At 43.5% G+C, this 17,169-nt stretch overlaps 1 protein-coding gene across 1 annotated transcript in view; it reads left to right on the forward strand.

Annotated features, from left to right (window-relative positions):
• The window catches only part of PIR (pirin), a 119,203-nt gene that overhangs the window by 97,754 nt on the left and 4,280 nt on the right, over positions 1–17,169 (forward strand). The window contains exons 7-8 of the mRNA XM_044235144.1: positions 8,313–8,395; positions 16,560–16,626. Of these exons, the coding sequence (XP_044091079.1) occupies positions 8,313–8,395; positions 16,560–16,626 (150 nt within the window). The remainder of the gene's footprint in view (positions 1–8,312; positions 8,396–16,559; positions 16,627–17,169) is intronic.

Consider the following 17,169-nt stretch of genomic DNA (forward strand, 5'->3'; position numbering starts at 1 on the left):
CTGTTTTTAAGATTTGGGGGGGGGGGCACCTGGGTGGCTCAGTGGTGAAGCATCTGCCTTCAGCTCAGGTCATGATGCCAGGGTCCTGGGATCGGGTCCTGGAACTGAACCCCTGCATTAGGCTCCATGCTCAGCGGGAAGCCTGCTTCTCTCTCTCCCACTCCCCCTGCTTGTGTTCCCTCTCTTGCTGTGTTTCTTTGTCAAGTAAATAAATATAATATTTTTAAAAAGATTTTATTTGAGAGGAAGAGAGCGCCTGTGCACCTGTGTGGGCAGGAGCAGGGGGAAGGGACAGAGGGAGTAGCTCCCGGCTAAGCAGGGAACCCCAGGTTGGGATCCATCCTTTTCCCTGAGCCAAAGGCAGAGGCTTAACTGACTGAGCCACCCAGGCGCCCACTCAAAACCTGTTTTCATCAGTAGTTAGAGCCCTGTTTCCTAGCAGACCTTTAGTCCAAGAATTAACAAGTGCAAAGCTCAACAACCGAAGGGGTAAGAATGATCTGTACATCCCCTTGTTTTTCTCGAGAAGCGAGGAGTTTTCTGAGCCATTTCTAGTCACTTCCCTGGTCCCCTCTCATGACTGTGGACCACTAGTTTAAAACATCTGGCAGGAAATGGGGTAACAGTGTGCAGCGTTGGAGCAGACTTGCATCTGTCCGGGGTAAACTGGATGGTGGAGAGAATCCAGCTCACATACTGGCCTCTGGGGACTCTGCTTTAGCCAATCAGTGACTGGCCAAATGATCTCATTTGAATTTTATCTTCTTCCCTTCCTCCTAACCCGCGCCCCCCCCAGATGTTAATGAGAAAAACAAAAGGGCAAGAACAAATCGCCAGAGGCAAAAAGACAAAGCCCGAAAGCTCTTAAATATGTACTGATATATAAAATCTATAAGAGAGATCCAGAAAACGTGTTCTGACACATTTTTATCTTGCTTTTAAAACCTGGATGGCACCAGCAAACCACAGATGGCAGGAACCAATAAGCAAGTAATTGTCTTTTCCAAAATGCCGTGCACCTCTGTTCTGTTGTAATAGATGTTACAAGTGTGCATTGAGCTGGAATAAAGAGACTGCCATTTGGGTTGAGAAAGTAATCTGGGGAGATCACATAAAATGGAGATTCAGGTGGACTCAAAATATTAATTGATGGCAGGAAGTTCCTAAAAGACAGATATTAGTAAGTTTTGAGTAAGGACAGTTGGAGGTTTCAACATGACAGATTACTGGAGTGAGATCTTTGACAATCATCTTCTACTGAGGCGTCAAGTCCTTTGACCAGCCCTCAGCTGACATCTGTGCAGTCAGTAGATGATAAAAAGAAAAAGAAAACAAAGAAACCGAAAACCACACAGTCAGAAAGGTAGTAGATGCCAAGTAAACTGGTGCTGAACCCCTTCCCTGGCACCAAGATGAAAATGACATTAGATATTAACACAGATCAAAGGGTAGAGGAGTTTATATCCTGTAGCCCTCTGGCATGGGATGGTTTATCAGCTTGGATGTCAGTCTCCTAGAGGGACCAGTATTGTGTATACTGTTTGGCTGAGAAAGTATATTTAGAAATCTAAAAATATTTTTCTGTGGTTATTGAAATGACACCTAACTGGCTTATTATGAAGGTAGTGAAATGTGTCAGACTCACTTAAGTATTTATTCATGCTTAGTTTGTGCTCAGCCCTTTGCTGCTGGTTCTGGGTGGTACTAAGTTTGACACAGACCCTGGATCTCGGTAAAAGGGAGAAATGCTAGAAGCCCTCCGAATTGACCTCCACTCACCTAGAATGAACTGGACTGAGCAGTGTGTTCCTTCCACGAGGAATACCTTGCGTGAGGTGCTTTGAACACCCAGGAGAGCGGGCAATCCTGGTCTGCTTGCCCATTGCTACTCCCTGCAACCAAATTGAACTTTAAAGGCAATTGTGATTGCAGTGAGGCACTTTAATTAAGCAATATGTAAATTAATGAAGTAGGTATCAAAAGAGTTGGGCTCCTTGGCTAAGCATCTGTCTTCAGTTCAAGTCCTGATCCAGGTCCTGGGATGGTGCCCCAAGGTCAGGTTCCCTGCTCAGCAGGGAGCCTGCTTCTCCCTCTCCCTCTGCCTCTTCCCCTCCCCATCACTCCCCATTCCTGCGGTCTTTCAAATAAATAAAATCTTTAAAAAGAAAAAGAAAAGTAAGTATTTTTAGAACTCAGCCAAATGCTTTGTAAAAGTGAATTGCTAAGAAAGAGCTTTTGAAAGAAAGAGAATGGGGGCAACTACTAATCTAGAAGGATTTCAGTGGTTGCAGTCATGTACGCTTTTGAGAGACAGGGCTTCAGTCCAATCAGCTGACCCACCTTGACTGTATTTCTATGCACATTTGCGCTTTAATTTAAAATGTTGGAGGCAGTTGACTGTCTCTTCCAGTTAATGATCCTGATTGCATCAGATAAGGGGGCTTCGATTGTACACACAATTGAGGAAATCAGACTCTCGTGGAAATGCCATCACTAGCACGGGCGTCCTTGTAAAGACAAGAGAAAGGAAATCAGGCATATGGGGAAAAGTTGCCCAGCGATTAATCACACACTGAAACCGCAGCACTGACTTGAAAATATGTATTAAAGTATTTTGCCCTTTCGGGACTGTTTCGGCCAACCAAACTATTTGCAGTTCAATTGTTTTCCAGTACATCTTCCTTCACTGCCCTCTTAGAGTCAACATTCTTGGCGAAGCTTCTTGATGGAAACTATTTAGTATCTGATTTGGCTCTGGTATAATTGAAAGTAGTCAAACACAATCAAGTATATTTTCTTTGCAACTAATTTTAGGTTCAGGAGATAACCAGGTGGGAGAAATAGCATAGAAACGATAAGATGACAGAAGCAGTCTTTGTTTTCGGGGATCCTGTTTTAAACGTTTCCTAAAACAATATAGAAGCTTAAGGTACAGTTAGAATGACCTGGAAACCTGACTCCAGCATCTACAACGAAGGTCAGCCATAAGCTTGTGGCTTCAGAATCAGCACTATGATTCCTCCCCTTGAGCGGCAAAGAGGGTGGGCGGAAATGGTGTTCCAAATAAAGTGACGATTGGCGTTCTTAGGAAAACATGAACTCTTTGTTTCTAATTTCGCATTTGCTCATAGACCTGGGAACATCGCAGTCAAGCGAGCTCCCTTGTGAGGAGGTGCAGAGGAACCCAGTTCTGCATTAGTGGAGAGTTGTCCCTCGCCAGCCCACACCATAATGACAGGAGACGGGCTGTAGAAGTTGTTGGGGCTTCTATTCGGTGGGACATTCTAAAATGTTCCCTCTAAAATGAGGGGCCAAGAGTAGACCTTGTGGGTAACGTATTTGGGTGCTTTGTATGAATGAGTTGAAGATAAAAGCACCCTTAATCAAATGCTTCTTCATCGCACAGTTAAAGATATTACCCCGTTCTAAGTAAGATTATTCTTAGACTCCCAGACCTCTGTTCTATTGCCAAATCCGTGCATGAGTAGAAAGTTCGCGGTGGCCTCTCGTTCACTTCCATGGCCCCTGCAGACCTAAATCTTCGATAGAGAAAGGACCTTTAGTGGTGCGTTGGGCCAAATGTCACTGGCTGGAGGGGGCCGAATGTGCACCTCTTCCCTGACCTCACACCTCACATTGGTAATTTAAAATTGCCCACAGTGGGAGCCTTTACGCCACGGAAATGAGCACGTACTCCAAATTGGGTTCATTCTTCCACTCTTGCCTGAAAGCCAGTTTTAATTTTTTCAGTTAAACATTTTATTCAGTAATTCTATTTCAAATTTACATTAATCCTTTCTTTTTCTCAAATTACTTTTTTTAATGCCTTTTTAAAATTAACATATAATGTATTATTTGTCTAAAGGGTACAGGTCTGTGACTCATCAGGCTTACACAATTCACAGCACTCACCATAGCACAGACCCTCCCCAATGTCCATCACCCAGCCACCCATCCCTGCCCCTCCACCCCCAGCAACCCTCAGTTTGTTTTGTGAGATTAAGAGTCTCTTATGGGGGTGCCTGGGTGGCTCAGTGGGTTAAAGCCTCTGCCTTCAGCTCTGGTCATGATCCCAGGGTCCTGGGATCGATCCCTGCATCGGGCTCTCTGCTCAGCAGAGAGGGCTTCCTCCTCTCTCTCTGCCTGCCTGTCTGCCTACTTGTGATCTCTGTCAAATAAATAAAGAAATAAATAATCTTTTAAAAAAAGAGTCTCTTATGGTTTGTCTCCCTCCAGATCCCATCTTGTTCCATTTTTTCCTTCCCTACTCCCCAAGCCCCCCACCCTGCCTTTCAAATTCCTCATATCAGTGAGATCATATAATAATTGTCTTTCACTGATTGACTTACTTCACTTAGCATAATACCCTCTAGTTCCATCCATATTGCTGCAAATGGCATAATTTCACTTTCTGATGGCTGCATAGTATTCCATTGTGTGTGTGTGTGTGTGTGTGTGTGTATATATATATATATATATATACCACTTCTTTATCCATTCATCTGTTGATGGACATCTAGTTTCTTTCCATAGTTTGGCTACTCTGGACGTTGCTGCTATAAACATTTGTGTGCATGTGCCCCTTCGGATCACTATATTTGTATCTTTAGTGTAAATACCCCGTAGTGTGATTGCTGGGTCATAGGGTAGCTCTATTTTCAACTTTTTGAGGAACCTCCATGCTGTTTTCCAGAGAGGCTGTACCAGCTTGCATTCCCACCAACAGTGTAGGAATGTTCCCCTTTCTCCGCATCCTCACCAACATCTGTTGTTTCCTGACTTGTTAATTTTAGCCATTCTGACTGGTGTGAGGTGGTATCTCACTGTGGGTTTTTTTTTTTTAATTTTAAAAGGATCTTATTTATTTATTTGACAGAGATCACAAGTAGGCAGAGAGACAGGCAGAGAGGCAGGGGGAGGCAGGGTCCCCGCTGAGCAGAGAGCCCAATATGGGGCTCCATCCCAGGACCCTGGGATCATGACCTGAGCTGAAAGCAGAGGCTTAACCCACTGAGCCACCCAGGTGCCCCTCACTGTGGTTTTTATTTGTATTTCCCTGATGCCAAGTGACGTTGAGCACTGTTTCATGTGTCTGTTGGCCATCTGGATGTCTTCTTTGCAGAAGTGACTGTTCATATCTTCTGCCCATTTCTTGATTGGGTTATTTGTTCTTTGAGTGTTGAGTTTGATAAGTTCTTTATAGATTTTGGATATTAGCCCTTTATCTGAAATCTAGTGTTAAACATTGACTAGCACACCCCTTCTTCTGGGACGGAGGTTCTTAATCTTATTTTGTGCCATGGATGCTTTTGTCATTTGCCAAGTCTCCACCTCTTGAACAGTGTTGTTGTTGTTGCTGTTTTTAATTCAATGAAACCATTAAAATGTTAAAAGCAGAAGTTTGCAGTAGAGTTCTAGGTGTGCTTCTTGGATGACATCTGAAAGAACACCATGGAGCAGTAGCTCTACTCTACGTTCTCAGCACTGATTCCCATAAAGGGTGTTTTGAGATGGCCATGGCACTGTAACGGGAGGGGGAAACACCTGTGATATCTACTGGAGATGGAGTCAGTGGCCCAGCCAATACCACAGTGGTCGTTGGCTACATTCATGACCAAAGGAAAGGCCGAATCTCAACCCCGTGTTCATGAAAAGAAAGTTTTTGTCTGCCTTCCAGCAATTGCTCTGAGTTCTAGCCATGGGTCCCGGGACTACACTGACCCCAGGTTAAGGACTCTTGTTCGGGGCGGGGGTTGGGGGGCACCTGGGTAGCTCAGTGGGTTAAGCCTCTGCCTTTGGCTCAGGTCATGATCTCAGGGACCTGGGATCGAGTCCTGCATTGGGCCCCCTGCTCAGCAGGGATCCTGCTTCCCCCTCCCTCTCTCTGCTGCCTCTCTGCCTACTTGTGATCTCTGAAATATAAATAAATAAAAATCTTTTAAAAAATTTCGGTTGGTTAGACTCCTATTTCACATTTGCAAGCATCAAAATGAGACTCGTTGCTCACATGGGTGATCTCCAAAGTGGAGGTAGAAGGGAGGCTTTCCCTCGGAAAGAAAAAAAATTACTACGTTTGGGCTCCAGTATTCACAAAATTCACAAATTATGTGTCTGTGTATATAATAATTCCTCAAGCTGTTGTTTTCATTTAAATAAGCATACCCAGGGCGCCTGGGTGGCTCAGTGGGTTAAGCCGCTGCCTTTGGCTCAGGTCATGGTCTCAGGGTCCTGGGATTGAGCCCCACATCGGGCTCTCTGCTCAGCAGGGAGCCTGCCTCCCCCTCCCTCTCTGCCTACTTCTCTGCCTACTTGTGATCTCTGTCTGTCAAATAAATAAATAAAATCTTAAAAATAAATTAATAAATAAGCATACCCTAATTGATTATTCAGCTTTAGCTTTAACATGTCAGGGGGATGCCCAGATTTATGTCTCCAAATGTCCTTAAGGTGTATCCCTCTTAGGCGTCTCTATGGGCTTCTCTTCCTGCTTGGGACCTTCTCTCTGTGGTCCATCTGCATGTCTTGGTTTTTTTTACCCAACTGAAAGAACCAGCCCAAATCCCGGCCTCCTGTCCCCAGCCTCCTGTGACTATTCCAGCTGGAATATGGGCTGGAATATCGGCTTCTCCGGTCCCTACCCTCATGCAGAAGCAGTGCTGTCGTCTGGTCGCTGTGCTATCATGTTCCTAGGGAGGATCCCACTGGTCTCCTCTCTCCCACTGTTGCCAGGTCCTTTAGATTCTTTCTTAACTTCACCTCGAAAATCCATCCCACTCTCTTAGTTCATACTTTACCTGATTTTCTTCTTCCTTTTTTTTTTTAAGATTTTATTTATCCATTTGAGGTGGGGAGAACACGCATGTGTGCACACCAGTTGGGGGTAGGGGCAGAAGGAGAGGGTGAGGGAAAAGGACCAGTAGACTCCCCACTGAGCATGGAGCCTGACACGGGGCTTGATCCCAGGACCCCGAGATCCAGACCTGAGCCAAAGTCAGCAGTGTAACCAACTGAGCCTGCCCGGTGCCCCCAGACCGTAATTCATTTTCATTGAGACTGTGACAGTAAGCCCCTAACAGGTCATCCTAATTTCATTCTTGCCTCCTCAGTCTATTCTATGCTCTGCTCCCAAAGTTATGTCCCCAAGACATTTCAGGCCCAACTCTGTCCTCAGAGGCCCCCCCACTTTATGTGGATAAGCATGGCTTCCTAGTCTTTTCTTGATCTGAAGCCGGTCTCCATTTCCATCATTCTTCCCAAAGGAATGTCACAGCAGTAGTGGACGGGTCACGCTTCCCCTAGAGATGCCCCGCATGTTCCCCACACCTCAGCTTCGCCCAGGCTGTTGTCTTGTCTAGAATGCCCTATCCCCAGCTTTACGTGGCATAGATCTCTGTAATCCTGCAAAGCTCTGTTCAAGTCAATTCCTCCATGACAAATCCTTAGGGCCCCTAGACCCGAGTTAGCCCCTACAGCCCTGTTCTCTCATTGAACTTTGCTCATTATTTTACTGTTGTACTAGGACACAATTTCATTTGTATTTCATCTGTCATTCTCATTATACAAGGGGTAGGAATGTAGCCTTCCTGAAGACACACCCCCCAACATAGCCTTTAGAACAGAGCCTTGTTCATAGTGCATCAGCTATTTACTTACTTATTTTTCAAGGGAGTTACTCTCTGATTCTTTTATGAAAATATATTTAGTTCCTCCCAATGAGATTTGAGTTGTGTAAAAGGAGCCTGAGAGGTGCCCAGCTGGCTCACTGAGTAGAGTTTGCAACTCTTGCTTCTCAGGATCATGAGTTCCATTGAGCTCCACATTGGGCGTGGAGCCTACTTAAAAAAAAAAAAAAAAGGAATTGGCTTTGATCTTCTTTGGATTTTCTGATAGAACTAGGCACTTATGGGTGTTCCATAAATACTTGTTGGCAGGAATTAATGATAGCATTTACTAATTTTCCCAAGTATGCTTAATTCCTAGGAGGTGTGTATAATTTGCTCAAGGAAGCATTCTTATTAGCATGTAATGCCGAAGACTTTGCTTATAAATTGAACTGTTAGGCCTGCCACCGAAAGTGTAAGTGGAAACACAATGCAGGATTCACTTCCTTGTTTTTTCTGCATTGGAAACCAGCCAGTTTCAGACTTTGGTACTTACAGGTATAATAAACCAAGAGATTTACGGAGACTCCGAAGACTCTTAAGTCTGAGGTTGAGACGAATATTACGGTGCTATGGAGTTAACCATGTTTGTGACCATGTGATAAATGTACTATAAAGAACGTTTGATTTCATGGGTCATCTTCTTTGTAGGACCTGAGGATGCACAACAGAAAATAGCACCTCATCACACAGCAGTGCTGGGGGAAGGTGACAATGTCCAGGTGGAGAACAAGGTAAGTATTAAAAATCGGTAATTTTCTTAAATTATACTTTCTACTGGTTTACAGGTAAATGCCCGTCTCCAGTGCAGCTGGAAAATGTTCTCTCTTCCCGTGGCAAAGAAACTATGCCACAAGTTTGTTATTCCCTTTCATTAACCTCTGCTATTTCTTTTTTTTTTTTAAGATTTTATTTATTTATTTGTCAGAGAGAGAGAGAGAGAGCACAAGCAGGCAAAGTGGCAGGCAGAGGCAGAGGGAGAAGCAGGCTCCCCACTGAGCAAGGAGGCTGATGTGGGACTCGATCCCAGGCCCCTGGAATCATGACCTGAGCCAAAGGCAGTGGCTTAACCAACTGAGCCACCCAGGCGTCCTAACCTCTGTTATTTCTATCGGTTTATTTTAAGGTTTTCTCTATACCCATTGCTCATCTTCAGAACTCACCTGAAGTCTTTCTTGTTTACCCCTAGACATGTGAATCTGGAGGCAGCATGTCTTCCTTGTCTCTTAATTTTCTTTCTTTAGACCCTTGATTGATTTCCTTTTTAGTCAAAGTGAAAATGGATCAACCCCCTAGGAGTATAAATACGGATCTCCATGCTTTCTCACAGAGAGCCCTTTGCAAGTCAGCCCCATTTCGAACCAATAAGAGCATATGATGCATTTTGTCCCTTTTGGGTCCAACCCCTGCTTCTTAGGCAGAATTTCTGCTATTTTAGGAGTCTCGGGAGCTTCTATCCCCAGATTTTCAGTTTCTTCCCTGGGTCTCTTTCATTGCATTGGGTGATTCTGTCACTCTCTTGTGAGCCCGCTAAGCCAACCCTGTGGCTTTGTGTCCTTCTCAGAAAGAGGACCGCAGAGACAATTGTGCAAAAGCTCCCGACAAGGTGAATTTTGCAAAGTAGGAATGAAAGCTACTTCAGTGTGCAGGTGGCTGGTGGAGAGGCCAGACTCTGTGAGGCACTCTGCCCCTGGGGTTGTAGAATGCAGTAGATTTGAAGAATTACTACATCCTTGCCCACTTTTCTGGCAGCTCACCTACTGCGGCTTTAGTCACCCAAGGCACCATCATGAAATAGGAAGCAAGTAGAAGAAAATTCTCCTGGGCACCAGAGAAAATGCAGATCTTGGGGTCCGTGCCCTCTCTTATTAGGTTGAACTGTTTGAAACTGCTACTTTGGACCCACAGAAATGGCAGTTTCCCCTGTGCCGAGCCCAGGCAGGAGGGAGTCATGGAAGCTACACAGAGGCCAGAACCTCCTGATAGTGGATTTGTTTGTAACATTATCTGATTTTAACTTGACACCATTGTTCCTCCTATAATCTAGCAGAGGGCACATTGCAAATGAGAAGGGCTCCAGAAGCTGGAAAGAACCACCAGAAAGATTTACAGCAGGGCTGGGAAGGGGGGGGGGCAGCCGGAAAGGCGGGAGGCAGCTGGGAGAGCCAAGAAGCCCCGTCCTGTCCTGGGCACTTCTGTCGCTATCGCTCTGTTTGAGCCCAGTGGAGCTGGTGCTGCAGGAGACCATTTCAATGGAAAAAAAAAAGGGGGATTTTAGAAAACTAGCATTTCAATGGGGATGTCATGCTTATGTCCATGGATAGCAGCAAGTCCCCCTAGATTAGGGGGGAGAAGAGATAGCGACCTTGCCACTTGTTAGCCATGTGACTGTGGGTGGGTTGCTCCACTTCTCTGAGACTCGGTTTCTCTGGCTGTGAAACCGAAATAATGATGCCATGCACAGGGGCTCTAGTGCAGGGTAAGTTCTGCCCAATAGGCCAGATTCAAACCTGGCTCTGTAAATAAAGTTTTGTCGGAGCACAGCCATACCCGTCCCTTTCTGTTTGTCTGTGGATGCTTTCAAACCACAACGGGAGATTGGAGTGTTTGTCCCACAGACTGGGTAACGCACAAAACCCAAGGTACTTCTCCTCTGGTTCTTTACCAGGGCAACTGTGCTAACAATGCCTGATCTAGTACCTAGCGGCTGCCCAGTAATGGCAGCTAGAAAGTTCACTGAGCTAAACGCCTAATTGAACAGGTCGTCATGTCAGATACGTGTTACCTAATGAGGATTCATACTTTCGGCCTGTGGGTTCAGGGCATATAACAGTTTCCAGAGCTCGAAAAAGCCTCTGAAGTATCCTGATTCACTCCATGGCCCCAGCTCAGGGTTCTATGCACTTGGAACTAAGCCTGAGGATTAAAGAAGGAAGACGTGACTTCCTAATGCTCCCCATAGTTCCCTTGGCACTGAGTTGTGGCCAAGAATAAGGATTCGGTATGCTCCCTGGCTTCCGTCTAGCCCTTTCAGCACCCCTTACTTCCACAGTCAAGCCTGTCTTTCTGGTTAACTAGTAGTAATGGGCGGTTTCCTCTAGAGTGGCCAGTCATCTGGGGCAGGACAGCCGGGTGGCCCCAAAGATGATGCGGGTCGCATCTATTCCCAGCTATCCTGCTCCATCTAGCATTTGACCTGCCTTAGATCAGCACATTTTCGGCTTCAGGGACCCCCGTCTTCTTGCACAGGAGGATTGTCCTCCGTGACTGTTACTCTGAAGTCCTCCCTGGCAGGTAGCAACTGCAGGGGCTTGGTTTATGCCAGATTTCAGAGTCTTTAAGCCAGAACTTGGACTTCTTAGAGGAAGCCCAAACTCCCCAACAGTGGCTTCAAAATAGTCTTAACTTTTTCAGAGTTCTTAGAGATTGGGATCAACCCCATGCTACTCTGGGCATTTAATCCCGGACTGTACTGATGACCCGAAATGGTCTCTGCTTCAGGAGCTCAGGCTCCCCTTGCGGCTCTGGCCCACAGTGGGTGCTCTGGATTCCAGGATGGCTCCCTGACCAGGACCACATCGGTTTGATATGAAAGGCTCGATGTCACCTTCAGACACATGATTATATTGATATCCTGCAGAGAAAGCCTTAAGCCTCATGGATCAGCCGATTCACTTATAGTTTAAGGTAGACAATCAGTTCTTCTTTGGCTGCCCCCAAAACAATAGGTGAGAGTCACGATAATTTTTAACTGCCACTGTTCATGGGGAACTCTGTAACTGAATAAGATGAACATTTTGATTCAAATATAGATCGAAAGGCAGAAATAAAACACTCTATTAAAACTAGAGACAAGTTTTTTTGCTTATTTATGGGTAAAAGTTCATAACCATTTATTTTTTAAAAACTGGTAGTAGTTTGTTCTCTTACCTTTCAATTGGCCTACGAGGTGTGAACGGTGAAGTCCAGTAAGAACAATTGCATGCAATTAAGTCGTGCTAAAGCACAGTTTCTTCCTGGTGATTGTTTTCAGGTAATGTAGCACTATGATAGGTGTCCTCAAACCAAAAGCATGCCCTTGGATTCATTCTCAGAGTCCTACTGCCATCTCAAGCTTCAGGATCAGCGTGGGAGTCCATACTGCTCATAGCTGAGAAGCTGTCCACACCTCCAGTAAAGCGTAGGGCCTTCACCTGGGCGTTGATCACTTATCATTGGTATCATTGGAACTCTGGATTTTTCTTAGGAATAGAATTTATGGAATAACAAGAGCAATTTGTAAAAGAAAATTATTCATGGAAACCCAGAAGGGCCTAACTCTGAACTAAGAGCTCTGAGAAGGTTGACTGAAGTCAGAGACATATATGGCCTGGGCCGGAAGAGACCATGACCTTCAGGTGGGGAAATTATACCTGAAGCAGTACGTTGGCCCTCATTACCTTTATATGGGGTCTTTTCATCAAGCCCTAAAAGGCATTTACTGAGATCCTCACAGGGACCCATGTCTGAAACAGCTCTCCATTCTCTTTCCTTGTGCGTGATTTTCATCATTGGACGATATGCCCAAGGTCACTCTAGATGAGGACTTTTGAAGGTAACAGCAGTTGGGACTTTTAACCATATCAGCACTCTACTGAAGGTCCAGAAAGATGATTAGCTTTCTCCACAGAAGGCTAAGTAGGGAAAGAAAAAAAGATATATTTAAGGAACAAGAAAAGGACATCAGACATCTGGCTTAGGATAGAGGAGAAGGGGCTACTGAGAGGTTAATTTAGTGGAAAGGTCATGAAAGGAAGCGTGGACCATCAATCAGGTTTCTGAAATGGGAATCCAAACTCCTGGCCTCCTTAACACCCAGCAGTGAAATCATCTTTCATTTCACTTCAGCTGTAAGTGTCCCTTTATTTTACTATGCAAATTATAAATAGAAAGTCATCCTTTGATCTAATATGAAAAGAAGCAAAATTCTTATTTTTAAACCTGACCATCATTTCTAAATGCGTAAACTGGGGATATTTTGTCATTCACAAAAAGTATGCCTTCTGAATTAAGAAACTTACATCCTTAGGGCACCTGGCTAGTTCAGTGGGTGGAGTGTGTGACTCTTGACCTTGGGGTTAGAAGTTTGAGCCCTAAACATGTCTATTTCTGAATGTCACATTAGGAATAATTTGAAGCTGATGTGCTGGCCAAATGGACGATGTTCCAAATTCCAAATATAATAAATTCCAGAAATATTTTCTGTGTAGCACTCAATATGGAAACATTTACTCCTTATGAAGGTTGGTCTTCTCAGTCAGCACTCAGCAGTGCGTCCAGACCACCAAACCTTCTCAGATAAAGGAGGAAAATGCAAATTAAGAGTTTCTTTAATCAAAAAAAAAAAAAGAGTTTCTTTAATCAGAAATACCTTTCCAGAAATACCCTTAAGACAAACCATGTGATTTACTTATCTTCTTACAAGGTTTAAATCTCTCATTAAAAATTTTTAAAAGGGAAGATTATGCAAATCCAAAAGTAAGGTTTACTTTTTTTTTTAATTTATTTTAAAAGATTTTATTTATTTATTTGGCACAGAGAGAGAGAGACCACAAGTAGGCAGAGAGGCAGGCAAAGAGAGAGGGGGAAAGCAGGCTCCCCACTGGGCAGAGAGCCCGATGCGGGGCTCGATCCCAGGACCCCGAGATCACGACTTGAGCCGAAGGCAGAGGCTTAACCCACTGAGCCACCCAGGTGCCCCAGGAAGGTTTACTTTTGACATTTCTTTGCTATTAATGTAAAATAGGTCCCAGAAATATTGCACTAAATGGAGCCTTCTAAAACCATTCAAGTGATATCTGCTCAGGTAAATTTCTCTCCAAACGGGTCCTATTATATTAAAGTCTCTAAAGTTTGTCTTTAGAATTAAGATTTGATTTTTTCCCCAAAAACTGAAAAAAAGTATTAATTATGATGTCCAGTGCCAGTGTGAAGCAGGGAAAGACACAGGTTTATAGATTACTTGGGAGTTTTTAAGTTGCTACAGGAATCCTTCCAGAGAACACATGGACAGTATGACTCTGATCCCCTGCTATCACTGATGTCCTGTGATGCCCCTGAACCAGCGCCAGAGAGAGCAGAAGAAGAGCCCCCACCACACTGTAAGAAACCCTAACTGTTGTAAGCCACTGAGTTTAGGGTGATTTGTTAATCACTGATGCAGAACTGAACGTTAATGTAATTCTTTGGAGGCATGTTTTAGGTCTATCTAATTTAAAATAAATAATAAATAAAGCAGTAATGATTAAAACTTTACCCTATTCTAATAATATAGTATATTTCTTTTTATTTTTTTCTTTTTTAAAGACTTATTTATTATTAGAGAGAGAGAGAGAGAGGCAGCACACAAGGAGGAGGGACCAGGGAGAGGGAGAGAGAGAATGTCAAGCAGACTTCCCACTGAGTGCAGAGCTCGGCATAGGGCTCGAACCCACAACTCTGAGATCATGACCTGAGCCAAAATCAAGAGTCAGATGCTCAACCCATTGAGTCACCTAAGCGCTCCTAGTATAGCATATTTCTAAATATGTGGTAAGGTCATTATACTACATCATATTGATATACTTCCTTTTAAAAAAGATTTTATTTATTTATTTGACAGAGAGAGACACAGCAAGAGAGGGAACACAAGCAGGGGAAGTGGGAGAGGGAGAAACAGGCTTCCCACGGAGAAGGGAGCCTAATATGGGGCTTGATCCCTGCATCCTGGGATCATGACCTGAGCCCAAGGCAGACACTTAACCAACTGAGCCACCCATGTGCCCCTATATTTATATACTTCTGATACAAAGCTCATTAATTAGAATCATTATAATGTTACAAGTACCAGAAGACTTACCATTGGATTCAACAAAGATAATATTTTAAACTTCCATGCATTAAAAAAAAATACATATTGTGCAGGCCTGAAATTGATTTCTTCTTTTGCCCTGCACTTGAAAATATTAAAAGGCAAGTTGGGGTAGAATGGTTTCTGCAAAAGTCTCAACTTATTCCCTGTCGTCCCAGGGCTGGGGTCATTTAGCACAGTCCCCCAGCAGACGCAATGATCATCTCTTTGGGTTTTTGTTCAAGGGCCACTTTGTAATTTTGCAAGTTGGTAAAAATTCCTGAAAATTCCTGAATTAGAGAGCAAATACATTTTTGTTTTTAAGTATCATATGGTCTCCTGCTTATGAGTTGTACCATTTTGAATCCCCATTAGAAAAATTATGATCATTCTTGTTTCCTTACAGCTTTGCCAAAAAACATGTTTTTGAACTTTTAATAAAACAACTTTTTCCCTTAAAAAAAATCTCTGCTTAACCATTTCCAGGCTCTACTTATTTATACATCATCACCCTACCTACCCACAACCCAATTTGCTGTCACAACATGCTTACGTGAATTCATCTGAAAATCAAAAAATGATTCTGGTAGTTCATATTTTAAAAACAGATATCATAAACTCCATACACTAAAGATTAGTGCTTTAAACTAAGCGCAGGTGATCAATCCCTACTTATTCTTGCTTTAGACACCATGCTAACAATTAGGCTTTGTGGTTTTCAGATCTATGAGGTATTCAGAGGTAGAAGAAAGAAGCACTATTATAGAGCAATACAAGAAAATAGCTTAAGATCAATGATGGAGGGGCGCCTGCAGGGGGCTCAGTTGGTTAAGCCCCTGCTTTTGGCTCAGGTCATGATGGCAGGGTCCTGGGATCGAGCCCCACCCGCATCAGGCTCCCTGCTCGGAGTGGAGCCTGCTTCTCCCTCTACTTCTCCCCCTCTGCTTGTGTTTCCTCTCTTGCTGTGTCTCTCTCTGTCAAATAAATAAATAAAATATTTTTTTAAAAAAGATCAATGATGGAAATGAAAAAAAAACTACATAAAACAGGCATAGAAGCTTAAAAACTAGTCTAGTATCACTTAGTTAAGCCAACAGGCTCTCAGACATCATCATACATTATAGCTCAGGACAATAATTAATATACATGCTGATGATCCAAATTTGTGAGCAAGTTCAATTGTGCATAATAAACACTAAGCTTTGAGCAAAGGGTGTGGTTTCTATCAGAAATGATTTTTCTTTTCAATATCACATTTAAATGACTAAAAATTCAACTTAAAAAAATGCAGTTATCAAGAGAACTTTATTCCGGGGCACCTGGGTGGTTCAGTGATTGGAGCCTCTGCCTTCGGCTCAGGTCATGATCCCAGAGTGCTGGGATTAAGCCCTGCATCAGGCTCTCTGCTCATCGGGGAGCCTGCTTCCCCCTCTCTCTGTGCCTGCCTCTCTGCCTACTTGTGATCTCTGTCTGTCAAATAAATAAATAAAATCTTTTTTTAAAAAAAAAGAAAAAAAGAGAAAGCTTTATTCCCTAATGACTGTGGAGTGGTGAAATTTAAGTGTGAATCAACAGACACTTGAAAGAAAAGTATTTTAGGGGTGCCTGGGTGGCTCAGTGGGTTAAAGCCTCTGCCTTCAGCTCAGGTCATTATCCCAGGGTCCTGGGATCAAGCCCCACATCGGGCTCTCTGCTCAGTGGGAAGCCTGCTTCTCTGCCTACTTGTGCTGTCAAATAAATAAATAAAATCTCCAAAAAAAGGGACGCCTGGGTGGCTCAGTTGGTTGAGTGGCTGCCTTAGGCTTGGGTCGTGATCCCGGCGTCCTGGAATCGAGTCCCACATCGGGCTCCTTGCTTGGCGGGGAGCCTGCTTCTCCCTCTGCCTCTGCTGGCCACTCTGTCTGCCTGTACTTGCTCTCGCTTCTCTCTCTATGACAAATAAATAAAATAAAAATCTTAATAAAAAAAATCTCCAAAAAAAGGAAACATGTTTATTGTTTATTGTTTGATGTTTTCTTCCTTAACTTTAGGACCCTGAGAGAAGCCACTTTGTTCTAATTGCTGGGGAGCCACTAAGAGAACCAGTTGCCCAACATGGTAAGCCCCAAACAACGGCAGTTTTCCTGTTGATTTTCTTTTTCTTTGAAAGTAGTATGTGTGGATCGTATTATAGGGAGGAGCGGCTGGATTTTTGTCTTCTTTACCTACAAATTCGAGGATTTTGTTTCATTGTGCCATCATCAGAGGAAAATATATACATGGCATTTATTTCTATATTCATTGTCTCCTTCTTTTAAAGGAATAATACCTATTACCTGTAGGACATTGAACACCAAACTATGGGGAAACAGAAATAGTGTTTGGCATTTTGTCACAGGGAACTTGAACTTACAGAAAGGTTTTGTGGCCTGCTGCTTGAATATCATTTTTATCTTTATCAAAAACCTCAGTGATTTCAATACTGTTTGTAGTCCATTGTATTTTTAGTGAAAAACAGGTACCTCTTAAGAATATTTCTTTAGCATTTTCTAAAATATCTGAGTCACTCCTTCTTTGTTTAAAAAACAAAAATGAATAGAGGGAACGGTGGTATCGTAGGACTAAGACCTTAGTTGGAGGCAGAAACTCCTGGAATAAGGA

Source organism: Neovison vison, chromosome X (genome assembly GCF_020171115.1).
Source record: "Neovison vison isolate M4711 chromosome X, ASM_NN_V1, whole genome shotgun sequence".
NCBI classification, from domain to species: Eukaryota; Metazoa; Chordata; class Mammalia; order Carnivora; family Mustelidae; genus Neogale; species Neogale vison.